This window comes from Buteo buteo, chromosome 5 (genome assembly GCF_964188355.1).
Source record: "Buteo buteo chromosome 5, bButBut1.hap1.1, whole genome shotgun sequence".
NCBI lineage: Eukaryota > Metazoa > Chordata > Aves > Accipitriformes > Accipitridae > Buteo > Buteo buteo.
The window spans coordinates 52,608,960-52,635,764 of NC_134175.1; the positions used below are offsets into that span (position 1 = coordinate 52,608,960).

The following is a 26,805-nucleotide window of genomic DNA, read 5'->3' on the forward strand; positions in this document are numbered from 1 at the left end:
GTTACCCTTGTCTTATAACAGAAGCGGAGATGTTAAGAGTTGGTTGGAAAGGGGAAAATTTTGTTGTATGGGAAAACCTGCGTTGTTGACCTTCCGTTTAATTTAGCATCGGAACAAAACCTTGCACTGCGGGACCGGGAGGGGAACAGACCCATCCACATCCCTGCCTGCCATGGCTCAGGACCAAAGCAACAACTTGTCCAAGTGTCCAGCTCCCAGCAAGCTCACCGGGCAGCCGAGGAGTTCCAGATTCAGGTACCTGAGCTCGCACGACAGTGCTTTTTCCTCCCCTGAAAAGCCATCAACTGAGATTGATTAATCTCAGACCAGTATCCTCTACAAAGAGGCCCTCAGAAGTGAAGACAGTCACATTGGTTCGGTGAAAATCAGACCTGTGAAGCCTGTGGCACCACTTATCCTCCTAAAGACCCTACACACGCCGTGGGACCAGGTGGGACCTTACAGGCTACAGCAACACGCAGAGACCCCATACCCTGTCTTTACACGATCATCAGTCTGATGAGCGATGGAAAGCATTCCCAGCAGAGCTCTCACCCCGCACTTCTCCAGCTGCCCGGGATGCGGACATGGATGCAGGCGACTCTTTCACTCAGGAAACACAGAAGAGTCCCTAAATTTAAAACAAAAGCATAAAGACGCCCTTGCGTCTGCGGAGTACCGGCGAAGGGAGCTCTGCGCTGCCGGGACCTTCGACCGCGGTGAGATAAAGAGCGAGTTGGTGAGATTAGAAAACGTGAGATTAGAAAATGTGCTTTAAAACGCAAGGTCTGGAAAAGGTGTTTCCAGTGACTGCACAACTCCCATTCTTGCAAATTCTCCCCCTCCCCCTGCCGTGCTGGGAGACAAATGTTATTAATCAGTCCTGTAAATTGAAATCCATATTTTTCTCATGAGTTCTGAAACCCATTTAAGGCCTCTAAACAGCTTCTATCAGCTGAAGAAATTAAATTAATTTTATTCCTCTTGCCTAACCATCCTTGGGAGTTCTTTGTCAAGAGCCTTTGGTGGAAAAACAATGGAAACTTGTGCGGCATTTCTGTGCGAAGCCTGCGTGGAAACACACCGAGCTTTTCTCCTGCCGCGGGTACAATGGCCGGCATTGTCCCATGGCTGTCGTTTGGAGCGACGAGCCAGCTGAGGGCTGAGGAGCCGACTGAACTACAGCCCCTCCATTCCACGCGCTGGTAACTCTTCCAGGGAGGAAAAAAAAAAAGAGAGAAAAAGATCTTTTTGCAATTAATAATAACAGTCCACAAAAGTTAGAAAATGTCCCTGTCCTAAAAAGTGATTCTGATGCTTCTGTCCCAGCTATGGTTTTTACAGGCAGTTTAAAGCTGACAGATAGGCACGCAGATACACATCCAGTCTAGCCTCGTGTCTCCGTCTGAGTTCGGAAAGTGCTGCTTTACACTGAGATATAAGCCTTATTAAATATTGACTCATTCCCTACCATTATTTTCTGCTCCATTATCTCAGTTTCATTAGCATTTACAATTCTTCGCCTTTCTGGGAATTCAGAAGTTGTGTTTTGTCTGCCTGCCTTCCTGCCAATAAATCATGAACGAGCTCCCGGCTGGGGTGCATCATACCAGAAAATAACACTCATGTTACATTTGCTTGTGAGTGAGATGGCGTGAGACCGAACACGGAGATCCCACGTCTTGCTCCGGTGCGTCGTTGTCACGGGTTCTTCTCACCACCCCGGTCTGGAAGGACATGTGCCAGACACTGGAGCCTCCGGACGCTGGCGAGGGCTGCGGAGCGCACGGGATGCTCGATGCCCTCCAGCCCCAGGTGTACCTCTTCACAGCCCAGTGCTCTTCTCGAGGATCCTCCGCCTCAGCCTTTGCACCCTGTTTTAAAGTACAACGCTCAAATTCTTTGCAAAGTGCTGGGAGGAGGTGGGAGGGAGGGGGACGGAGGAGGCAGGGTGGGTAGGTCGTGTGCCGGCCGGGGTCCTCGTGCTGGGGAGACCCCTCCACGTCCCTTTGGCTCAGCTTTTTTGCCTTGCTATTTGCTTTCATTTGGGCGAGTTTGCAGGCTCTGAGCCGCCTGTCAGCACCCAGACCCTGCTCAGCAGCAAACCTCCTGTGCGCTGTGCGAGCATCTCCAGCTCAGCGCACATCCTGGGAGCTTCTCTGATGCGCGCAGATACGGGCTGAGTGAGGATCACGAATCTGTATCCTCTCGTTTTCAGTGCCTGGAAAATTTAGCCTTAAACTGCATTGATTTCTTCAAGAAGTATAACAGATGAGCGAGCACCCTGTGTTTGTAAGTGCCTCTCTGGGGGACATGTTTTAAAAGCAGACGCTCTCTGTACTCCATCCCACAGAACAAATGCTCGTGCTGTTTTCTGTAACTGATTTTTTTTTTTTTCTCCAAACTGCAGCAAATCATTCAGACTAGCTGTCCGGAGAAGAATAATTATCTGAGGTTTGCTAAAAATAAACTGGACTGGCTCCTCAGCAGCCCGTGGTGCCAGGCAGGTTTGCACTCGACCGAGGAGAACAATCCCAGTTTTGCTGAAACAGCACGGTCTTCCCTCTAAAAATTAACAGGATCCCACATTGCCCCTGCCTGCCAAGATCCAGGGGTCGTGATGGAGCGGGGTGGCCCCCAGCACCCCTCCTCTGCTGCTTACTGGGAGGCAAAGGGAGCCGGGATCACCGGAGGTGTTTTCCCGGGAGCCATTCCAGCGCTGATCTGGGGCTGGAGCGCTGCCAGTCTGTGCCGGACTATAGAGAGAGGAAGGTGGGCGTCCCGCACGCATCCTTCCCCAAGGTCCAACTCATCCGTATGGTGCTGCCAAGGGCACCTGGGACACATGTTCCCTCAAATGCAGCTCTCAAACTCTGCAGCTACAGGGTGTTTGTGAAAGTGGAAGGTGCTGTGAGACAGAGTCCAAGCAGGACTGATGAAAAAGCTGCTGCAATAATCAGAAGACCTCCGTCGTGGTCTTGTGGTCCTGCAGCCGCTCTTCCTACCAGGCTTCCCTCTGCAGGAGAGGGGAAGGGGGGAGGCTGTGCCACTGACCACTCACCCCTTCCCTCGCATAGGGGAAAAAGAAGCAAAAAGGAGGAGGAAAAAAAAAAAAAGACCACTCTGCCGTGGGCTGCCCACCAGGCTCCCCGCTGGCTTTAACAGTCAGCAGCATCACGGACCAGGACTGGGATGAGGCACGAGCCTTTAAGGACGGCGTCAGGCTCCGGGTCCCTGCCTGAAGGAACCAGATAAAGCCTGTGGTCCAAGCCCTGCCCTTGAGTCAGCCAGGTGGGATAGGCTGGCTCCGCAGCTCTGCCTTCCACCTCCTGAGCGGGCAGAAAACCAGGCGTGGGCCCCACGGAGAAATGAGTTTGGGGGCCTTACTTCACCTCTCAGAAATCCAGGTCAGTAAACAGGCAGTGGCAGAAACAGGGCTGTTTGCCATTAGTGCAGCTTTTCTGCTAAACGCATCTGCTTAAGCTTCCTCTGAAAATCACGCTCTCCGGACTAGAGAGAGCTCTCGAGCTGCCCTCGCACGCGTGGGCCTCGCTTAGCGATTAAACCTACTGATTTTTAAGGAAGAAATCAAAAGTCAGAAGAAAGACACAAAAATCATTGTGCTAAATATTTCCACGTGGTACTTCTCCACAAAGCGGAGGAAAAAAGCGACATCTCGTAGGTACCATCAGGGTCGCACTTAACCCTCTCGCGTGTTGCTGTGTGTCGTCAGACACGGTGCTGGGCTCACACGCAGCCTGGCTTCAGGCTCGTCGGTCCAGTACCACGGGCTGGGAGTTGTCCCCGCGCCTTGGAAAGGAGCAGCGAGACTGCAAGGATCGGTTGGTCTTGGATTAAGCGGGTGTAACTCTATGCACCCTCCTGTAGGAGATCTGGATGTGATATTTAGTGCTTGCTGCTGATAGAGGAGTAGTCCTGAGCAGAAACCAGGGGCTGATCTCATCGCTATTGCCATCACAGTACGCTTTGATGAAGCTGCATCTGATCTACACAAACAAGGGTTGGAAGTAAGGCTAAGGACGTCAGCACAGTTAAACCAGAGCGTAGCTGCTGCAAGTAAATCAGATTCGAAGTTAGTAATTTAATTTCTAGCAGAGAGGGAAAAATCAGAGGGCTAATAAGATATGAACCTAATAACTCGGTGTACCGGGACCGAGCATTTCCATCTGTTATCGCAAGCCCAGATCTCAGCACAAGATGCAGAAACAGCGATTGCGCAATGAGGATGTGGACACAGGCATGAAAAGAGAGAGCAGAAGACAGGCAGACAGGCCCACCTACGTGGCAGAAGGTAGGATCAAAGCCGACGAGGCTTTATGTGCTGACGTACAGGTGGTTGTAGAAAAGATGTCGATATGGCAATCGGTAAGGTCCTTCAGAATGACTGCAAACTCTTCAGGTTCCAGGTGGTTTTTAGATTTGTATTTAATTAATTCTCAAACATAATACGTGCTGTTCTAAGATAACGTACAGTAACACTAAGGCTAACAGGCCTGACCATTATTTTGCAACTTATTTCTACGATCTGTTGAGGCTAGATAAGGCAGGTTTCTGGTACTTGTAGGAAATTGCTATAAATAAAAAACTAATAGGCCCTGAAGCAGATAGCAGATATGCTGCACTAGGTAAAGCAGGATGAATCGAAGTGAAACTGCCTCTTCTTTAACAGTGGATGTGCATAAGGATAAAGACTGTCAAGTATTTATTCCCCATCATCAGGAAATCCCTGCAGAAGATGATTTTCCTTGCGAAGACTGTTTTCAGAAAGCAGCCTATTTTTTTTTTTTTTTTTTTTTTGCATTAATAACAGAAAAAGTCCTCTGTAGTCTTCTAGGCAAGGTCAGCCGTTCATGTGCTGCAATCGATAATCTCAAGTGTACACTACTCAGCTCTTGCAATGAAGTTTATGGTTGCACTACATCTTTATTATGAATGAATACTGCCTTTGCCACTGCTGAGCTAGGATCTAGCTATTTATTAAAACCTGACGCTGACCCTCCAGTTTTAAGAACGTTATATCAGGTCACCTGGACCTTCACTGAAATGGCAGCTCAAGATCTGTCTGAAATGCTGAGCATTGGGGGAAAATGAGGATTCATAAAACAAGCTTCTTTTCCCTTCAGAGTTTCTTCCATAGATAGGTAAGTAGGCACCGGTTCAGGGCAATTTAAGAAAGACTCGGCCCCAAACTTCCAGCTTTGTTTTAATGTGGAGATTTTGGTGACAGACAGAGGTACCAGTTAGCTTCAGTAAAGGCTGAGAAGTATTTGTCTCGTTCTCCAGTGAAATTCCACACGTGCTCGTGGCACGGAGCCCTTGCAGAGCTGGTACGGCCATCAACCCCAGTGCAGACAATGACTTCCCAGGCGGCATCACCCAGCGTGAATCGCCCAGGTACCTGGGATGAGCTCTGTAAATTACGCATTGTGTAGCTGGTTATTTAGTTTAAATAAATAAATGTAAAACTGAAGGTCTTGTTTATTAATTTTTATCCCAGAATAATTCCTCTAGCTTAAGCGTCAGCCAGCTAAGTAGCTTTTTTATTTAGCAATGCTGCCACACTAATTTTGACATTTGCAAATGTCGACATCCCAGTTACAGACGACAACAAATTGCTCAAAAATCATCTCATTCTCTTAAAAGAATTCCTTTCCTTTGCACTGCTGCATTGATGTTAAGCAGTCACCAATTGTATGGATGGTTAGTTTCATTAAAAATTTTGCAAGTCTGGTTTTGAACTGAATATGCCTTATAGCACGATTTAGAGCTGCCTTTGGCTTCTTGCCTAAATGTAAGCCGAAGAAGCCAGTTTGCCCTGCAATTATCCTAACCTTTCCCAGATATGCGTGGCTAGCAGCGGCTCCCAGTCCCTGAATGTCTCCCTTCGTCCAGAGGGACTTAAAAATGCTGAGATGATTTCCCCTTGATTCAGAATACTAAGACTCCTGAGTGCTTCCACGGTGGGAGTTACTCACTGGGAAAATGCTGGGACTCCTCATATTGGAGTAAGTTTGTTGTCATAGGTAATTAACAGCGACACTCAGGTTTATTTGTAAAGCTATGTCACGTTCCCTTTCCCGTATGCAATATAAAGCAAGTAACACTTCCCTGTGCCACACAACTGTTGTGTCTGGGATGCTTAAGTGCCACGTTTTCTGCTGGGTTTGAAAGGGAGCTGAGGATAACGGCGGGTGATTTCTGATTTGCGGTGCTCAGCCCCATGCACCCAGGACCCTTTTGGGGTGTCGGGGAGGTCCTGCTCCGCAACACGAGCCCCAGGGAGTGGTGAACGCTCGGCACTGCTGGCGATCCGCTGCTGGGAGAGTGAAGGATCCTTGGTTAGAGACTGTCTTCAGCACCCTGTACCCTGACCCTCATCTGTTATCTGCGATAGTCTAATGCTCCCTTATCTCACAGCAGTGTTGTGAAGCTTAATTAACTAATTAATCTTTCAAAGAATTGTGATAGTCTTAGATAAAAGACATGAGGCAAAGTATCTAGTACTATTTCCTTCACTATCGACAATAACATTGTTATTAACCCCCAGAACTGTCTAGGGTTTTAAAACTTTGTTTATTAAGGATGCTGCAAGAATTTTAGGCTTTTAACAAAGCAGTTGTACGAAATCCTGACCTGTCCCTGGGACAGCACCCTCCCCAGCGCCCACGGAGCAGGAATCGACACCTTCAGCGGTCGACCTCAGGGTCCCAGGCCAAGTCCTGCACTGGCTGATGCTCTGTGGGCAAGGTGCCCCGGTGGGGTGTAAGCCAGGACAGGGTGTGTCGTTCACCGTCCCAGTCGTGAACGTATTACGTCTTTTTTTAATTAGAATGAGTGCATTTAATTAGTAGTGGGTTTAGAGCATGCACAGAGAAAAGCTTACCGTCGCTTCCTTGGGTTTTGACTGCAGGATTGTGTGTGTTGCAGCATATGACTCCCAACGCGTTGCTTCTGTGGCAGCTTCATAAGCTGTGCCTCTAGCACAATTGTCATCTGAGGTAATGTAAATTAAGAAATGGTCATTTTCTAAACAATCATGCTTATCTTATTGCTTCCCCCCCCAATTAATCTCCATGTGGATAGTTGCTATCTCCCACCAGGCAAAGCCAGAAATGCTCCCACATCCCAGCAGAAATTTACAGCTCTGGCCAAATCCCATTGCAGAGCGAGCTGGTACGTTTACCTCCGGGTAACAGTGTTAGTAAATCATCGTGTAGCTTGATTCATGAGATTTACTGAATTTCCTGAACTAGCTGGCAGCAAGAGGCAGAACTTCACAGATAATCACTGAAAGCCTTTAATGATGTCAGTAATTTTATCCGTAATGGTGAGCCGGCACAACGCAGAGCACCAAAGTGGTGCACGCACGCGTGCCCGTGCTGGGATGCCAAAGCACGGATGGACCGAAGGCAGCGGTGACCAGGAGGAGAAACAGCAGCAGGAATGTCGTCACGGAGGTGAAAACTGAGCGAAAATCACCCTTCCCTGGAAGGATAACCGAAGGTTAATATAAGACAGTGGGATATGGATTGGCAGGGGGGTGACAGGAAGGGAATTAGGTCTTGGACTGGAGAATAAAACGAATATAAGCACAATACAGCACAGTCACCCAAATGGGTCAATAGCATCTCAAGCTGAGCTGTGGAATTTTCTTTGAACCGGAGGGAGGTACCGAGGTACCGCGCCGCTGGGGCTGGCGTTTCCAACACGGCCCGGATGAAAACATTCATGGGGTCTGGGTGGGACCACCACGATGCTTAAACGCCATGTTGGAGAGAACTTGCAGGCAACGGTAAAGAAATGGAAAATAACACCTGAAGAGCAGGCGGTTTTGATAACGCTTGGGAGAAGGACGATCTGCCCGATTAGACCGAGGCAGCGTTGTCCCGATTACGGATTTGTTTGGGTGGTGTCACCCTGAACCCAGGGAGATTTATCGTCCCCTCGTTCCGATTTCAGTAAACCAAGACGCGGGCCGTGAGGGGTGGCGAGCGGCTCCCCGAAATCCCCTCAGTGTGGGTGAACGCTCCCCCCTTGACTCGAAGCCGACAGAATCAAGGTCTCCACCAGCCCATCTACCCACACCGCTTCAGCTCTCTGGAGATAACACACCCCGGGACCCCCCATTCCCACCAGGCTCCCACCCGGGGGTCGCCGGTGGCAGCCTGGATGGGGAAGGCCGCAGAAACTGTGAGGTAAAATGGACGCCGAGGGGTCGCCCCCGATTCCCGCCCACGCCCCCGAGGGTCCGCAGCCGGCCCCTTCCCTCATCTCCCCCCTCCCCGCCCCGTCCCCCGGACGGCGGCGGGACTACGAGTCCCAGCGAGCCCCGGGCCCGGGGGTTAGGGGGAGGGCGGAGCGGGGCTTTGTGCGGGGCGGCATGCGGGGGAGCCGCCGCCGGAGGAGCCGGAGCTGGAGCCGGAGCCGTAACGAGCCCGCCCCGGGGGGAGGGCGAGGGCGGCGAGCCATGACGGGCGGCGGCGCGGCGTTCCGCCGTCGGTGCTAGAGGGCGACCGCGGGGCGCGGAGCCCGCGCCTGGCTGGGCGGCGGGGAGCGCGGAGGCAGCGCGGAGGGGCCGCCGCCGCCGCCGCTGCCGCCGCCATGGGTAACGCGGGGAGCGTGGACTCGCAGCAGACGGAGTTCAGGGCTCACAGCGTGCCCCTCAAGCTGCCCATGCCCGAGCCCGGTGAGCTGGAGGAGCGCTTCGCCGTCGTTCTGGTGAGTACCGGCCCCCATTGTCTGTGGGGAGAGGGTCGGCTCGGGCCGCCCGCGGGCCTTCCGAGGAGGGGCCGAGGAGGAGTTGCCGGGGGTCCCCGCGCCTGGCCCGGGGGTGTGCGTGGGGTGGTGGGCGGCTGGGAACCGGGGAAAAGTTACGAGACGGGGACGGGAGCTTGCCCGCCCCCCCCTCAGCGGCGGCGGCCGCCCCAGCCCCGTCCGGGGGCCGGCGGCACAGGTGGGCTCGGCTCGGCGGGGCGGTGCCGCCCGCCACCTCACGGCCCGGCCGGGGGCAAAGCGTGTGTGCCGGCTGCGGCTCTTTGTCTCCGGAGCCCCCCCCCCCGCCTCCCTTAAAGAGCCGCCTTCCTCCGAGCCGAGGCGGTTCCCCCCCCGGCCGGGTTCTGGTCCCTCCTGGCGGGCGAACCTGTGAGGAAGCGGCGGCGGGAGAGAAGAAACCCGCGGCGGTTCGCTGGCGGTACCGGCCCGTCGGCGGAGAAGGAGCGGGCGGGCCGGTTGAGGGAACCGGCGGCCGCGGGGGAGACTCGGTGGGGCCTCGCTTCGGCCTGGCGGCTTCTAAGGAGCCCGGGCGGGAGAGGGGCCCGCGCCCTTCGGCCGGCTGCGGGGCGGTGGGGCCCTCTGCCCCCCCGGCTCCGGGACACGCCGGTCCTACCGACCCCTCGTCCCCGGCACGCGTGTGTGAGATTCAGCCGGGGCTGGCTGTGGGCTGCCGGCGTTTCTGTCGGGCTCTGGTTTTTTCTTTCGCTCTTCCCCCCCCCCCCCCCCCCTCACCTGAGTAGCACGACGGAGTCGGCGTTTGGGATTGCCTTCCCAGGGGAACTTCCCAGGGAAGGGCTGTGCTTCCCTTGGTGCCGCATGGGAGCGTTTGGGGCAAACGTCCCGTTTTCTTTCGGGTATCGAAGTCGTGCGAGTAGGTTATCGCGACCCACCTATTCTTCCGTGCCCTGCTTACTTCTGGTCAACGTTTACGTGAAAAGCAGGAGCTGGGGGAGGAGGACGAATAAAACCCATGTGCATGCCGTGCCCTGCGTTCCCCGTAATGCCATGTGAAACCCAGCGAGGCAAGCTGTTGCGAGAGTAATTCCCGTGTCAGATACTAGAGCCACCCCCCTGGTATTTGAAATACTCCCGGTGCTGAGTGAGGATTCACAAACTGGTGTGTGTTGGGGATTATTTCTGGTTAGACCCAATTAGATTATCATGTCTAAGAAAAGAATAAGCCTATTCAGCCAGGAACCCCCACTGATGAGCCAAATGGCGAGTGAGATGTTACGATTATTAGGCACAGTGGAAAAAGCCTGATCTCGCATTGCTCTTGTCAGGGAAGCCCGTGGTCGTTTTACAGATGGGAAATGCCCCCACAAGCAGCACGTGGCTCAGAATCAAGTCCTGATTCATCTTAACCTACCAAAAGGGTGCCTGGCTTAATTTATGTGCCTGGTCTGTGGGAGAAAATTAGTGGTTTTGAGTTAGAACCGATTGATTAGATCAGTAAAAGGAAGAGTCATCATTTGGGAAAGCAGAGTGCGTTAGATACGTGTAACGTAAATACGGGAGATAACAGGACCACGCCTGTAATTTCTTGAGGTGCTTGAAAGGAGTAGATGGCATCTGTTTTTGGAAGATGGACTTAAACTAAGGGTCAGAGGACGAGTGCTGTAGCTTTGCTGGAGGGAGCAGCAGGCCGTGCAGATGCATATCTGTACAAATGGGGTGTTGGATGGTCTGCTCCCATCGGGAGGAGCTGCAAGACGGGGCCCAAATGCCACTGCTGGAACAGCCAAAAATCGCCTTCAGCCTGTTCTCGGAGCCAGCTGGGGATGGCTGGTATTTGTTGCAGCTTCCAGGAAATATCTGACCAGTTTATGAAAGAATAAACTTCTAGGCTGTTATTATTTTGTTTTCTCTGTGGCTCTGAGGGGAAGATGACTGTGCCACTGGTCAAACTCCAGAATGGGGTAGGCAGTAGAACAGCAGGGATTAATGAGATAGGAATGGCGGTTGGGGGAAAAAAAAGATGAGGAGTATTTTCTGTAGGGAGAGAGGATTAGTCAGGAGATGAGAGTATGAAGAAGGAGATGCTGAAGGTTATAGGACTAAATCTCACCTTCTTTGCACGCTGTCTTAAGAAATTAGCCTGGCACAAGCATTGCTCGCACACTGGGAGAGCCCTGGTGAGGTCCCGAAGGGCTTTGCTGACAGTAGCAATTTTCGTACCGCTAATGAAGTTTTCAAGACTGTTTTTGACATTGATGAACATGCAGCTCAGTTGAGTCGCAGCTGCGTGTAGGTATACAGTCATCACGCTAAGCGGTTCATTTCTGTATGTAAGGAGTGGGGCCATGCGGGAGAGGAAGGTCGCTCCTGTGCAACCTCACAAAAGTATTTTGAAGTTTTATTCTTCTCTCCTTGTGCAGAACCAGTGAACACAGTGAGCTGAGGCCCTCTAAAACACGTGCGTGTCTATGAGGAGAGCGCGGGTTGGCCACGTTTTTACCACAAGTGCCGTGATGTTGGCTGCTTTATTTTTGCCGCTTTGAACATACTCTCCTGATCTTCTCTAGGGGCTCTGTGGTCTCTTCGGCAAGGGGGTGGATGAGCAGCGGTGCACTTGGAGGTGACGCATATGTGTGCTAGCTTGCATTGGCTGGGATGTTAGCAGCCTTAGTCTTGAGGAAGGTCTCTGGTGAAGTAGTTTGTCCACTTCAAACATGCAGAGTCACCTTACTGGCTCCTTGGTTAGCCTCACTCTTTGAGGTTTGAGGTGCATAAATTGCAGGAGATGATGGGAGGTGCTCCAGGTCACACTTTTTTGGTGAAGTTCTCAAATCTGACTCTGCTAATAAGCTCCTCCAGTCTGTAACGGTGCCATTGGCATTACTGAGGATGCGCTGAGCACGCGTGCGGTGGCGCCTGACCGAGGTGAAGGACAGTGATGCCAGGCCTGGCTGCGTTACACCTCTTGGTCTGCTGGGCAAATAACATGAGAGGGTTTTCCCTGTGGCTCTGTGTCTCCTGGTACTGTTTTTGGAACTGGTGTAGTAAATGTGCTTCCCTGGCTTGTTTGTTGCATCGAGATTTGTACTCGTCTCTGCTGGTGAGCACCGGGGTCTGTCTCTGTGTTTCAGGAAGACACCGTATTTGATGGGATGTACTTTGAGGAGAAAAATGTGGAGGATAACCCAAGAGAGATCTAGGTTTCTGTCTGTAAGCTAAGTGTTGTTTTTTCCATCCCCTCAAACTGATGTGAATTCTCCCCGTTTGGTAGGACATGTGAAATAATTCCCTTAGTTTCAGGTTTACGCAAGAGTGCAAAGTCCAGGGAAGTGGCGGTGCGTTGTTGCCACCAAGTTCCAGATTTGCCGTGAGGGGTGCTGGATAAACTGAGAGCCAGCTCCCGGCTCTGGCACTGACTTTGAGCTTGCCAGCACTGGCACAGCCCCTGGGGTGTATGTCTGCAGGAACCTCCTGCCACTGTCCCTTCCCCAACACGCTCGCTTTTCCTCCTCAGCTGTGTTGGATTTTTGTCCTGGCTTTATCATACGGACACATGGGGCAAGTGTGCATAAATCACAAATTCTGGTAACCATCCCTAGTTTATTGCATAGGAAGCCATTGTTCAGCATGTGCGAGCGCTGTTGCAAACCAAGTGCGCCGAATGCATCCGTAGACATTATGGCACCGCTATCCGATGCAGCGGGTTGTGAGTTTGGAGATCCTGGGGTAGAAGCCAGGCTTCCAGCTCCTGAGCAGGGTGGTCTCTCTCTGAACTGGTAACGGGGTTGCACGTTTGCAAATGACACGTGGTTTGGAGGAAGCAGCCAGGACAGAGTTGGCAGGGTAAATTGTTGCCTAATGAGCTGTGATTGACATAATTTGACTGCTGGATTACAAATCTGCGGTGAGGTTAGCAGGAAATATCCTCTTACCCCCACCAAGTGGTGTTTCATTTTACAAAGGAGTCTTCTGTGCCCGGTCCTGTAGGACGGAGGGAAGCGTCTGAAGGGTGAGGGGAGCGTGGAGGGAGGAGGTGTTTCTGCCGTCCCGCTCCCAGCCCTGCTGTGCTCCGTCCTCGGCTGAACGTGAGGGTACCTACCTGGAGGCAGGGCATCAGCTCTGCCTCTGTTGAATGCATGCAAGGCTTTGCCAATCGGAACTTCTTCGTCCTGCTAGAATTTCCTTCTTCACAGTGGATTTTGCCCGAGCATCGTTTTCCATACCAGTCAAGGGAGTTTTAGTGTCTATTGCTAAGGAATTTGAAAGCTCATTGTGAAAACGCTGTAACGTTTCACAGCTGTTTTCCATTCCTCTTCCTAATCCTCTATCAAATATATTATGAATTGTTTTATAATATGTACGGTTTAGAGTCTGCAGATCATTAAAGAGCATGACATGGTTGCAGGAGGTATCTGCGAGGTAGTATTAGTTCCCTTGCTTCAGTGGGGTTAGTGGGGCACTGGATTCCTTGTTGTAATTCCTAAATTTAACAGAAGTCTCGTGGGATGAATTTTAGTTGAGATCCTGTACTCTCATATCAGGCATAGTCTGTATTGGTTTTGTGGAATTTGAAGGCAATACTATGGAAGTTGAGACGCCAAATTACATTTAGGAACCACCCTCAGGAAAAGGAGATTTCTAAAATTCAGATATTGAAAAGACCTGTTGTGTTTTCTCATTCAGACCTCATCTCTGACAGGCTTCTGCCACTGGGCTTTTTCTTCAAGGTCTAGTTTAAATGATTCAAGCAATGGCACCTTTTACTTGAAGAAACAATCTAATAACTCCTGTTGTTAAATACATGTATTTCTGATGGGTTGAATTCACAGAGTGAAGTAGTACTTGGTGGTGACACATCTGTCAAGCTGCCTTGTAAATCAGTAAACGGCATTTCTAAGTTTTTCCACCTAGGCATCACAGGAGAATATTTTTGTAAAACTTTTTTTTTTTGTGTGTGTGTGTGTGCCTGGAATAGAAGGATACTGTGGTGGGTGTTTAGCTAATAGCAAGTTAGTCACATTCCTGATATTAATTTCAGATCCTGGAAACCTGGAGACTTAAAAAATGGCTACGCTGGCATAGAAGCATATATTTTTCTGTGTGCCATTTTTCCATACAAAATTATCTCCTTAATTTATTGGGCTGTAATGATGGAGGTATGAACCCATTCTGTCAAACTGCGTGTGTCACTTGTTCATAAGCTCCAAATAGCCTGAGAGAAAGTAGTAGGCTTTTTGTCAAAACACCCAGGTGAAAGGGATCACTGTTTGATGCCCACACAGCTGGGCTGGATCTGTGCCTCACCTCTCCCTCTCCCCAAAGAGCCTGGGCTGTCCCAGGAGGGGGCTGCTTCTGGGGGTGCTTGGCAGGGGCATCTCGGGTGGCTGCAAGAGCCTGAATCTGCAAACCCAGTTATGGTAATGATGGCAAAGAGGCTTCCTAATTGTTTTTGTGCTGCGTGCTGTATAAACCCATCATCATGTCGTATTTCCTTCCAAATTACACTGTGCTTTTGTCTAAGGTGAATAGCAACAGGTCAGTCAAACAAAATGGGGTGAGAAACGTGTGCATCTATGAACTTGGCAGGGTTGTTAACTTTTTTTTTCTTTCAGGTGTGCACGGGGTGTTTTGTATTTTTTTTTTTTTTTTTTCAGTACAGACCCTGCTTCCTACCTGCAGCTCCTGTGCCGTGCAGGGCTTCGGGGAGGACCCTGCAGCCGCTGTGCATGGTGGCCAAAGTCCTGTGTTTCTTCTGGGGAGGGGACAGGCCTCTGCACAGTGCTTGGTGGGGTAAGGTCCTTATCCTGGCTGCACCCGCATCTGGGGTGGCTTGTGTGCGGTGACCCTTGGGCTCGTGGGGAGATTGCTCCTGCGGGCGCTGAATTCTTCCTGAGAGCACGAGCTAGCAGACCCCCTGCCTTTACTCTGAACCTGCACCATCATCTTTTCTCAGGTGCACTTAAGCTTTATCAAGTATCTCTATCAACTTCCTTAACCTTTTGTGCAAGATGAAGGTGTTGGTTTATTTTGTCTTCACAAGCAAGGTCATGCAAAACTTGGCCCTGAGGTGTTAAATGGTCTCTTCTGCGGTACTGTATGTAGTGGGTGACACTTGGGAAAGAATTTGAGAGACGCAAAATGAAATTCAGAGTTTACCAGATGATCTTAAATAAAACAGTAGCTGTTGAATTGTTTTTGATTGATGATTGAATGACTTGGAGCCACTGGAGTCTGCCTTTAGGCTTTCATTTAAAAAAAAAAATAAAATCACTTCAGCTTTTCATGCTGTGTGAAAAGCTATTAAAGTCTATCTACAGACACCCCCCCCAAATCAAAACCCAGCAGAAGCACAAAGCTAAACAAACACATTTGATATTCCCCATGTGTTTGTTCAAAAGTACATGGTGATACTTGTTATTTTTATTATATTTTTGCATCATTCAGCAAAGACTGTAAATTATTCAGGCAACTTTTAAAAAGTCCAAATCCTTTTTAAAATAGAACAGCTGTCTGAAGGTGTCCATGCTAATTATCAACCCATGTCCTTTGCTTGTATGGCTACTTAAGAGAAGGGGAGTATTTTTCCCTGCTGGGGTTTGGGTGCTGGGTGCTCCTTACAGTTGCAAAAGGGACTGGTCTGGTGCTTCGTCTCGGATCAACACCACCTCTGTTTTTAACAGGGTCGGAGCAGTCTTTTGCTCTCATTTTGAGGCCTGCACCTGCTGAATAAAAGAATTTCCTCCCCCCCCCCCCCCCCCCCCCCCCCCCCCGTCTGTTTGAAAAGGTGGTTTACATCTGTCATCTCGGTCTGTCAGTTCTTAGCTAAGGGAGTGAAAGACCCTACAGGAGTAGCTGGGTTTTTTTCCTCATTATTTGTACCTTGGAGTATATCCTGAAGTGAAACCAAGCTTTGACATTCACTTTCTGATCAAGTTTGTTTGGTCATTGGGGTGTTACTAAAAGGCAAACCTAGTGCCAGTTCCAGCCTTTTCCCCAAATACATTTTTAGTTTTGAGCTTTCAGCATTTCTGCTTGTTTGTCAGTGTTGTTGCTGTTCTTCTTCCAACTCAGTAACAGAGAAGTGAGAATGAATACAGGCTACTGTTCGTTTTTAGGAGTGGAAAATCCCTGTGATTGATTTCGGTTTTGCTTTTGCTTTTCTTTGCTGACCCAACTACTGTTCTTTCTGCAATGTGTGACTCTTGCTTTTGAGCAGCAGCTTCTTGAGTGCGTGTGAGTGGGAGGTGGCCAGGAAGGGTCTCACGGGGCAGGTTTGTGCTCCAGTAACACCATCGCTACTTATGCCCAGATGAAATGGTCCCACGTTGGCACTGATGCCCAATGCTGACTTGTAGCGTGGGGAAGTTAAATCGACCTCTTTGGTTTTACTGCAGATTCTGCTGCCCAAGTTGTTGTTGAGATTCAGTGACGTCCCTCGGTAGAGTTCAGTGCTCGCTAATGTGCTTTGGTGTGCGAGGGGACGTGTCTGGCAGATGTTGGTGAGCTGTTGTGCCTAACCATATGTCAAGCTTCATGTGAAAGGGCATCGTCAACTTGACTCTTTTGGAGCTCCTTTTAGAACAAGGTGCTAACAGGGTATCCTAAATAGACTGTTCTTAGATAATAGAAACTGCAAATTTGAAATTACTTGAAAAATTGCTAAGTTCTTTGTCCTGCTTATAGTTTTCAAGGGTGGTCTTCCAGGAGAGAGAGAGGGAAGCAGGCCTGGAGGTAACACCAGCATCTGCGCAGCCACCCCTGCCTTGCTTGCAGACCCCCTCCTCGACTTGATTTGGTCGGGCAGGGAGGGCTGATGCCCGGCTCTGCCCGGAGGAAGCTGCGGAGGAGCATGTGCGTGTGCTGCCATCATGACCTTGCACGGAGCGGGAACTGAAGAGCTCTCCACAGCACGATGAAATGAATTATGCAAAATATGCTAATGTAGCCACGCTCTTCAGCACCAGTTTATTTTTAAAGCATCTGGGCTGCCTCTTGAGTTTGAATTAAGCACATTATGATCAGGATCAAAATACTTCCAGTGCAGGAAGCCATAAAGAAAACCGCAAGAGAAGCGGTTGTTTTTCCTAGTCCCTTTCGGGTGCTGTGTCCTTGGGAGGTGCGCGTGACAGCAGAAGGCACGGCTGTTTCAGACAGGCTTTGCAGGGTGGTGGTCGCTCCCCTGGGAGTGCTTGTGGATGGAATGTGCCCCGCTCCAGAGGGTTTTCTCACTGGTGAGAGAGGTAAATGCGATTTTCTTTGGTAACCAAAAGATCAGGCTTTAAAACTAGCTGAGGAGCAAAACCGTGCATTGCCTGTTTTGAGAGGAACAGTTTGAAACACGCTTCCAGACGGAGGCCGTGAAGCAGCCGTTCCAGCCCCTGGAAGACTTCCGCAGCGAGTAATGTGCAGCCACGTTTCAGACAAACTGAGCTGAATTATTGTTTGTTTTTTTCTTTGTTTGTTTGGAAGAGTCCGTTTGGGAATTTGGTATAGGAAATAAGTGACACCAACTCATTCAGTTTGATTTAGAATTGTGTTTAAAAAAAATAAAAAATCTAGCCCAAGCCTCCAGCAGTTAGGAGCTGCAGCATCACTGGAGCCAAAGGCGTCCGCCTGCTAGTCAGGTAAAAGCACTTTCAGCTGCTGTTGCTTAAAAAGCAGTAATTTCCCATTTATCGCATCCTGCCAGTTTCAATTCTGAAGGGTCCCTGTAGTAAAACGAACAGGTTTTTAGTGCTTGGACTTCATACGATGGCATCAGTTGAAACTGAAGGGCTGCGCTCTTACCCACATAGCATTGGCACTGAGAAATGCTATATTCTCAATTACTTCTGTAAGGGCTCCCAGATCCGTAGGTGGCAGAAGGTGCGTGATGTGCACCCCTGTTTTAATTGAATGTTGTTTCACTTGCACTGATTATTTTGACCTTGATCATCTGTTTTGTAGTTTTAATAACTCAAGATGCACAACATTATATACAGATATATTGGAAAATATAAGCATTAATTTGTCTCAGGCGTTGTCTCTTCCTAAAATAATGTCTTACTGCCTTTCACAAGTGTTTCATTGCATAAAGACTTGGATAATGTATAACTTGCCCATACTCTGTTATAACTAACATACTGTAGAAATTGGATGTGTGTTCGTTTTCAATTTACCATGGGATCTCTAACATAACGAGTGTTTGTCTTCTGTAACTGTGCAACGTTAAACATATATTTGGGGAGGATATTCTTAAAGCAGCATAATAGTCGTATTGTATTGGAAATGAATGGTCTTCAGATGAGCACTGTGTGATGCGTGGACCTCCAGGACTCTGCGTTGCAACTCTTGAGAGCAACTGTGTGATCATGAGCTGGAAACATGCCCAACTGCTTCCCAACTGAAGCACTGGAGAGGCAAGTGGGGACACCTCCGCATGGGCACCCTGCGGCCGTTTGCCCTGGGAACTGTCCTGCGATGTGCTGGGACTGCTTGGGTGACAGCAGCCAGTGCAGCCTGGTGTGTGCCCCAGAGAAAGCTCCCATGTCAGAGGGATCCTTGGGAAAACCCCTAGCAGATGTGAGCTCTCTTGTCATGTTGCCTGAACAACACAGAGAGAGCAGTGTTAACTGTGGCCTCCTGCCCTTTCAGAAATCATACCCTGGTCCAGCGGGCAGAAGTGCTTGGTGATGGCAGCAGGAGCCCACAGAGCTGCCCTTGCCTTCTCTGATGTTTGCGGTCTGTTCTGGCCGCTCTCCTCCGTGCGGGTGTTGGCTGAGGGCAGAAGTTGCTCCTGGACAGAAGATCCTTGAGGCTTCCAGAAGCATGTGAAGAAGCCTTAGGTTTTTTAGTGTGTGTTTAGGTGTTGTGGGAGATGCCTTAAAACACAAGAATTAGTGGGGGGTTTTTGTGTGTGTTTGTTTTTTGGTTTTTTTTTTAAATATACATTATTTGGCCAGAAGTCATTTTACTATAAAAGGACTTGGGATGAATATAGATTGTACATCTGTTACTTGTTTGTCTGCAAAATGAGCCTACAGTTGAGGCCAAAAGCGAAGAATAGAGGGTTGCACAAATTGGCAAAGTTTCTGAAGTCTTTCAGAAGCCAGTAATTAAAATGAAGAAGCAAATTGTTCAATCCAGAAATTCTGGTTGTTCATCCATCTAATGCTCTGGCATGTCCCTCTACTGACTCCTTTCATCCTGCTTTCCATCTCATAAGAGAGACAAACGAATTAACATGCGTCTACCTCCGGCAGTTTTGAAGCCAGCTGTTCCGGCAGAGGTAGGTGGCACCGTTATCGAAAGGGTCTGTGAAGTGATGAAGATAGCTTGGCGGAGTTTATACAGCAGTTTTCTGACGAACGTTTCCAATAACTTACTGTGTTTGGGAGTGCTTCAAAGGGCTTTCTGCCCAGCTCTGTGAGCCTTGCAGAAGATCAAATAAATTAACTATCACAAATATTTAACTTCAAGTGTGGTCAAATAGGAGCTTTGATGTTGCATGTGTGTAGGAGAGCCTCTGTGTATCTGTACATTCTCACAGATATATTAGGTCAATGTTGTATTTGTCTCTTCTCTCGGACATAATAACACTAATACTGCAAATCTAAATAATTGTGTTCTGCTGTCATAGGCAGGCGTGTTACCTGGTGTCAAAATGAAATACGGTGTACAGACTTTTACTGCAGAACTGATGGTAAGCAAATCATTGCATGGTGCAGTCATACTTTTTAGGATTGTGGGGTTGGTTGGTATGCCACCCCTACAAAAGGCATTGGCTCGTAGGTTATCTTTCATTGTGTTTGCATAAGGTGTTGCTTGATGGCCAGCAACACTCTTCAGGTAGACTGAATAACTCAATTTGACGTAGTGATAATTATTGAAGTGTGCTGCGGATTGATCCAGGAAGCATTTGGTAATAATTTTAATTCTTTTGCGATAGCATCTAGCTTACAGGTAACTGACGAATTGTTGTGAATCTTGTTCTCTGAAAATTGCAGCTTCTTAAAATAGTCTAGGAGTTGTCATGTCTCCTCAGTGATCTTCTCCCGGCGCACAGGGAAGTGGCAGTGTGTGAAAACACAGTTCTGCTCCATGTCAGAGCTTCAAGTACAAACGCCTGTTCTCTTGATCATGTAAATGAATAGCTAAATGTGGCAAATGTACAATATTCTTTTTGGTAAATAAAACAAGAACTTTTGTACTTTATGGCATTTTTTAGTCCATGAATCTTTCACAAGCCTCACAGTGCTGCATGGGAAGACAGGGACTGAGAGTTAACACTCGTTACCTTTTGAAAAAGGAAGCCTGCATTGCTGTGAGCCCCCCAAAACTGAGCAACAGGACAGAGATTAGAAATAATGTCTCCCAACTTCCCAGCACTTGCCGTAACCCCTGGGAAAAGAAAATGGGAATGTTGGCTGCCTCCCCCTGTGAACATGTGTTTGACACATTGGGAAGCCTGCTGTGTGTGTCTCCCGCTAGCGTGTGGATCTGGGACCTGGCAGCTGGCATTTGGCTCTTTGAAGTCACCTTTGCAGAACCATGTCAGCTTTCCTTTAAAGTCTTTCATTTGTCTAGCTCAGTTACACAGAAGCTGAAGAGCAGCATTTTAGTTTGTTTATTTTCTGGTGTTTCAGGGCATCTTTTCTCTTTGATGTATTTAAAAAAAAATAATCTCATTTTGTACTGGTTTTGGCTGGGACAGAGTTCATGGCTTTGCTTCTCACCTACATTTTCTGTTGTATTCTGGAGGTGAGATGAAGTTTTAGTCCCTCTTTGTGTATGCACGTGTATGAATTGAAACGTGTTTGGTTTTTTATTTTTTTGATGACCACAAGGCTTATTTCCAAAGATAGTTGGCCTGTGGGTCCAAATGAAGGTGGGAGAGATTATATTCATCCACAGATGCTGCAGTCTGAAAAAGCTAGTTGGCACTGCAGTCTGTTCAGCACACTCTGCCACGTGCTATGGCACCAGTGCCACACAGAAGACTTCTCTTTTGGAGAAGTAAAGGCAGTATCAGAGCTGTGGTGAAGCTCGTTTCAGGAGCGAAAACGAGGGTGAAGGGAGGTCATGAGGGTCTGAAGATTCATCTTGACTTCGAAACTAAATCTGTGTTTTCTATCAGTAGAAGAAAGACATTTCTTCTTTAATGTAGAGATGTGTGAGCAGATGAATGATGTACACAAAACACTGGGGGAAAATGCTTTTTTCTTTTTTCTTTTTTTTAAATCCTTTTATATGAGAACCTGTAGTACCTAGTATGGATAGTTAACAGTGTTTTCCCTGTGCATGTTTACTGTGCTGAATGCATTCATGAAAAGTAAGAGATTCAGCTGACTCGGATCAAATGGCAAAAGAATGGGAGAAGAGGAATTTAGGAAGCTAAGTCTCAGACTTTGTACAGATTAAAATGAAATGACCTTTCAGATCAGCACACTTGAAGGTTTACATGATCAGGTATGTGACTGATGACCTTTCCTCCTAAGTGAGGCATGTCTCTCGTGCACAGCGAGTCTGCAAAAGCTCTGTACAGCAAATTGTTGGTACCATACCGTATCGTTACCACAGTTGTCCAGCTCTCTGTTTGTAGGCCATTGCTTGGTATGTGAGCAACGGAGATGTTTCCCAGAAATAAAGCTGTGCATATGCCTGTAAATCCAGACTGTTGTTCAGACCAGAAGGCAGGTGGGCTTTCTCTGTACTAGAGCAGGATTTTGGCAGAAGATTAAGTACTTCAATTAGAATATAAAAGAATTTGTGCGAGAGTTCATATGAGCCGAGTCCTTCCGTGTTCAGCAGCAGCAGGATCCTTCATCAGCAAGCGTGATGCAAATGAATTCGCTGTTTCACAGAGCAGGGCAGGAAAACCAGCTCGCAGTTTTCACGTGCTGATACTGCTCCTGCATCCTCAGATACTGCAGTAATTACAGAGGGCAGTCAGTGCATCGTGAGCACGCTGGATTTTCAGTTAAGATGAGGAACTCGGATACCTACAAACATGAGTGAGGCAAAAATTGATTAAGCATGAAATTCTTCTCCGGCAGTGAATTTTTGGTTGGCTCAGAGACAAAAGGTTGCACAACTGAAAGGGAAAAGTACTTTTACTTAGAAAGCTCAAAGCTATTGTTTGTTTGGTTTTGCTAATGTTTATTTTATGTCTGATGACGGATCTTTGTTAACGGTGAATTATCCCTTCTGTTTAGCAAGTGAAGTGAAAACTATCCAGATGCACTTGTAAGGCATTCAGTAAATTGTTAAAACCAGATCCCTTTTAGGTGCTCTGAGGAAGTGGTGATTCTTGAGGTGCGATAGCCCGTGTAGACCAGAGTATTACTTGCGTTTCCAGTACAAAGCGTGGTTCTTGTATTGAAACAACCCAGGCAGTATACATAAACAAGCATATAGATGTATAGATGCATTGAAACAGAAAAAAGAATACCTGTTGTAGTATTTTTAAGATTAACCTACAAAATTATTTGGGTTAATTCTCCAAATTGCTACTGCTGTGCCATAAAGGTATTCCACAGAAAAGATGTGTAAGGAGAAAACCACCTCCTCATAACACAGAAAAAATCCCTATTCAGAAATGGTGGGTTTAGGAATGACTTGTTAAGAAGGTAGTCCTCGTGCAACAGCTCTGCACGGGCAGTGCATGCCTTGCATCTGCCTGAGTCCACCCTTCTCAGTGGGGCTGGTGGCTCGCAGAAGAGCTGTGTTTTAACTCTTTGGTGAACTGTAAGCACCGCTGTTCACTGCAGCGAAAACTTTTTTCGCAAAGATACTAGTGAAAAACAGGGCGTCTTTCACTGAACTGTAAAGCAGTGTAGCCAAAACACTGATTAAGGCCTTGAATGTGGCTGCTCTTATCCTGCTGAGCTTTTAGCATGGCTGACCTTGTGCTGTGTGATACCACGTCCATGGACACATCTGCTGTTCTTCTGTGGAAGCTGTATACACTGACTCTCCAATGCACAGTAGTGACCTAATTTTGGTTTCCAAGTTGCTGCTACTTACTCAAGATGCCAGTGGCCTGGCTGTGGGCTGCTTCCTCCTCTTTCAATTAGTAGAAAATTTGAGTTTTCTGCTTATTCCCTTGATTAACAATTTTTGGGTTGAAGCTTTCCCTTTCCTCACAGGGGAGGGAATCAGCAGCTATTGCAGCATCTCAGTGTACCATAATAGTAATAAAGGCTTTAGATAGCGGTTAAAATAGAGCAGATCAGTAGATTTATGGATTTTTCTGGCCAAACTCCATCCTTGGAGATGTCTGTGCAGATCCTGCCTGCAGGGGCAAGTTGTGCACAGCTGAGAGTGGAGTTTGGTCCTCAGCAGGGGTAGTGTTTGTATCGCTGTTACTGCCACATTAACTGCCAGCACAGGACAGAGACTTTTTAAAATGATGGAGATCTTTAAAGTCTTTGCATTTGCGTCTTACACTTCAGGAGTTTTACCAGGTGGCATCTTCTAGCTACCAAGCAGTGCTTTCTGGTGGGGTGGCCTTTGCCCCTGTTGAACTGCCAGGCCTATGGGGCAGGAGAGACCCAATGGGGCTCTCAGAGGGGTTGCAAGCATTCTTTATTACCTATGTGGGAACCTTAAAGGCATTTTTGTACTTTCATGAGCACTGGCCTAAATACAGACTTGGCTTTGGGTTGCTGTGCTTTGTTTGTGGATCCATGCAGTGATGTGGTAAGTGTTGTGGTCTTGCATGGAAAAGTTGGGAGGAGCCGGGCGGTGAGTTGGCACATTTGGTATGTTTATTGGAAAAGCGAAGGGCACCCTAGCTTCATTGCAGGCATAGATTTTACATTAACAGAACACTTCAAATGTGGCTGAGGAACTAGCTTAGAGAGCAGCCTGCTCCGTCTCCCCTTGGTTATCTTGAAGGCATTTCTAACTTTGTGGGAGGGAATGCAGCTCAAGAAATATCAACATGCCATGAGCAAGCACACTTCATTAGGGAACAGAGTTCAAAATTTTTTGCATTAGTAGGAGGCTGAACTGTGTTGTTTTTGTCTAGTTTGTGTACTTGGTGGCTGATGGTGGATGGAGGGAGGGACCTTGCATACTGTGCGTTTGAGCAGCAGGGAGCAATTTGACAATATATAATAAAAAATCATCATAATGATAAAGTGTCCCACAGCCACACCAGCCCGACTTGCTGGAACAACTCTCCCTTGCTGGGCACCCTGAGATGCACAGGAGGCTGGCGTGGCCGTGGGAAGCAATACTCCTCTTCAGGGGATGCCGCGATTTAAGGAAGCGGTGTTTAACCGTCTTCACTGATGCTGTTATCTTGTCTGTCAGCTGGGGACGTGTGTCCTGTGATAAGCAATACGATCTATTATGCCATGTTTTTATCACATTAGGATTACTTTTACACTCTTCATCCTCTTTATTTTTGATCAGAGCAGCCTGTAGCTTACAAAACAGCTAGGCTTTTTGAGCACTGTCCCTGTGTTTTTGTCATGAGAACCCAGTGGTGTTTGCATGTCATCTTCATAGCATGTGTTCGTGCAGCATATGTTTTTGCAAATCTCATGTAACAGTGATGCCATTTTTTCTACTTTTATGTCACATTATGATCTCTGGAAGATGTCACCAAGTGTTTCAGCTGAATAAGAAATCAAAAGACAAGCCTTTTCTTGTTAGGATAATTGCCTGCCATTGCTGCTCTATCCTCATGGAGTAAAAGCTTTTGTACAGCTGTGGGCTCTGCCCAGTGCAGGTCTGCATCCCAGAGGCTTCTCCGGGAGTTAAGGTAGTCCCTCAGGTCCCCTGCAAGCGGCCAGGCCCACGGATATGGGCTAACGCTGAAGCATATTTGTCTTAAAAGCAGGAGTTGTGTCTCCTGAACGCTCCCTCTGACCCTGCTGGGCACAAGTCTGAGTGGAGGTCAGGCAGGGCTGGGTGGCTGGTTATCAGGCTGTGCCGCCCCAGACGGGGAGCAGACACAGCTCGGGGCACAGGAGATAGCGGCAGGGAGAGGGGACAGCCTTGGACCCCGGCCGTGAGGACACCATCGCCTTCCTGGGCTGGCGTGGCTGTGGATGGGGTCAGCTTGCTCAGACATGATGTTCATCAAAAAATCAGCCTTGTACAGGTGTCTCAATACACTAATGTGGGTTGGTGGTTTTTTGTTTGTTTGTTTTGTTTTCTTTTAATTGCTGGGAGGCTGTGTATGTATGTGAGCACTCAATGTGTAAACAAGAAGGTCAGGCGAAGCAAATGTCATTCCCCTGATCTGATGGTATTTGCCCTCTGTCTGAAACGTATGGCTTGTTTGTAACATCTGGTGGATATCGCTTTTAATTTGAGTGGCACTGATGTTTCTGAAAGATGCTTTTCAGTACATTCATGGGGCCTGATTTTGCTGGTGTTAAAGGCTCTTCCACTTCTAGAGGGATACATGGGCATGTTGGGGGATAAGAATTGGGCTCTTAGTTTATTTAAAATTTCGGCATCTGGTTGTGCTGGGGGTAAGGAGCAACAGCAGCAAAAGGCACTAACTTGCAAGAAATCATTGTATCTAAATTGGCGAAGACTGTTGGTGGTTGTGTGTCTGTAGATGCAAATCTAATCTTTTGTCCTAATCTGACAAATTTAGGAGTTGATGGACTCCAGAGGTGGTCTCTGCTCCTTCTTCTTGGTGAAAAATATAGTCTTCCTTGCAAGTGTGGTAGTTCTCTGCATTACAAGATGGGACAAATGGTTTTTGTTCCCTTGTCTGGATGCGTAAGATGAAATTAATACCCACAGTTCTCTTGGAGAGAGATGCAGCTGAGGGCTGAATTTGGCCTGTATTTTCTACCTACAACAGTCTGCGTTCTTAAATTAGAGAAGATTCACGCTAGAAATATACACAGTGAGCGTTTTGAAATACCCTGAGCCTGGAGCAGGTAGCAGGGGGTGTCATGGGGTGGCTGGCTGGTGGCCGGAGCAAGGTGAGGTCTGGTGACAAGCGTTACTGCCCTCCTTGTCTGGTAGTGTCAGGTAGAGTGCCAATTCCCCATTCTTCTCTTTTCTCCTCCCGTTAGGTTTCATCTTGAAAGGGTTTGTGCCTTTTGCTATCCCCAAAGCACTTTTGAAGTGTGTAACACAACTCACTTTTCCTCACCTGGCTCTTGGAAGAAAGGGAAAAGTCTTGGGTTGAATATTCCGCCTGAGACAGACCCAACATAGAGACTTCAACGAACTAGTCAATGCTTGTCGCAGTTAAAAGCATCTGGACGTGGGCTGGCAAGAAGGACAGAATAATAAATTGTGTTGTTAGCCTAGCGAGATGGACTTTTGTGTAACTGTACGTACAAATTTAACAGAAAATATAGGAGTGAAACCAACTCCTGGCTGTTTGCAGTGTTATCTCCTTACATCGTAGGAATAGCATATATTTATTTCTGAATATAGCGTATTATATATGAGCTCCTGTAAAATGAAAAGGTTTTATTTTACTTTAGATAAAACAATAACCGTACTTATAAACCTCTATGAATAGGCTTCTTTGGATAGTGTTTTACGCTGGATTCTTTATTTCCTTCTGCTAAGTGCTCAAACCCTCAGATTACGAGAAAATATAAAACTTTCATTTTAATATGCAACATCTTTTCCAAAGATGGATCTTTTCCTGGCTCATGGTAGCACCATATTGTGCAGAGGTTATGTTACATGAATAACCATTTCACTTGTAATCTTAGTCATACACGATTTAGGATCTATAGAGTTTTTTACTGTTCTTTTACTTAATTAGTTAAATCATCTGGAAAACATATTTAAGTTTTTATGTCTTGTATTTTTTCTGATGTTAAACCAGTCTAAAAGTTGGCATAAGTTTTCTTCAGCGTGCAGCCCTGAGCGCTCAGGGATGATGTCCCACCTCAGCAGAGCATCTGCGGTCAGCGCGGCATACGTCAGAAACAGCTTGATAGTTTTTTGAATCTGGTGCATAAGTTCCAGATGATGAGAAATTCTCTTTACCCAGTAAGCTTCAGACTGCCCTGCCTGAGTGTAGTTGCTCTAAGCTTCCTTTCTAAAGACTGTAATATTATAATAATACAAAGAATAAGC

At 47.9% G+C, this 26,805-nt stretch overlaps 1 protein-coding gene and 1 long non-coding RNA gene across 7 annotated transcripts in view; one reads left to right on the forward strand and one right to left on the reverse strand.

The window, feature by feature from the left end:
• Nucleotides 1–6,166: 6,166 nt before the first annotated feature.
• LOC142031506 (uncharacterized) lies at nt 6,167–9,647 on the reverse strand. Its single transcript, XR_012650549.1, has 3 exons — nt 9,526–9,647; nt 6,905–7,506; nt 6,167–6,337 (listed from the first exon to the last, which is right to left on the reverse strand). It is a non-coding gene; the product is annotated as an uncharacterized LOC142031506 (long non-coding RNA).
• Nucleotides 8,522–26,805, forward strand: part of FMNL2 (formin like 2) — a 153,949-nt gene continuing 135,665 nt past the window's right edge. For 3 of the 6 annotated variants that reach the window (XM_075029080.1, XM_075029079.1, XM_075029078.1), the window contains exon 1: nt 8,527–8,739. In XM_075029080.1, the coding sequence (XP_074885181.1) occupies nt 8,623–8,739 (117 nt within the window). In that variant the 5' untranslated portion in view covers nt 8,527–8,622. Of the gene's footprint in view, nt 8,740–26,805 lie in introns of all 6 variants that reach the window. The other 3 variants (XM_075029082.1, XM_075029084.1, XM_075029081.1) reach the window with 2 other exon arrangements.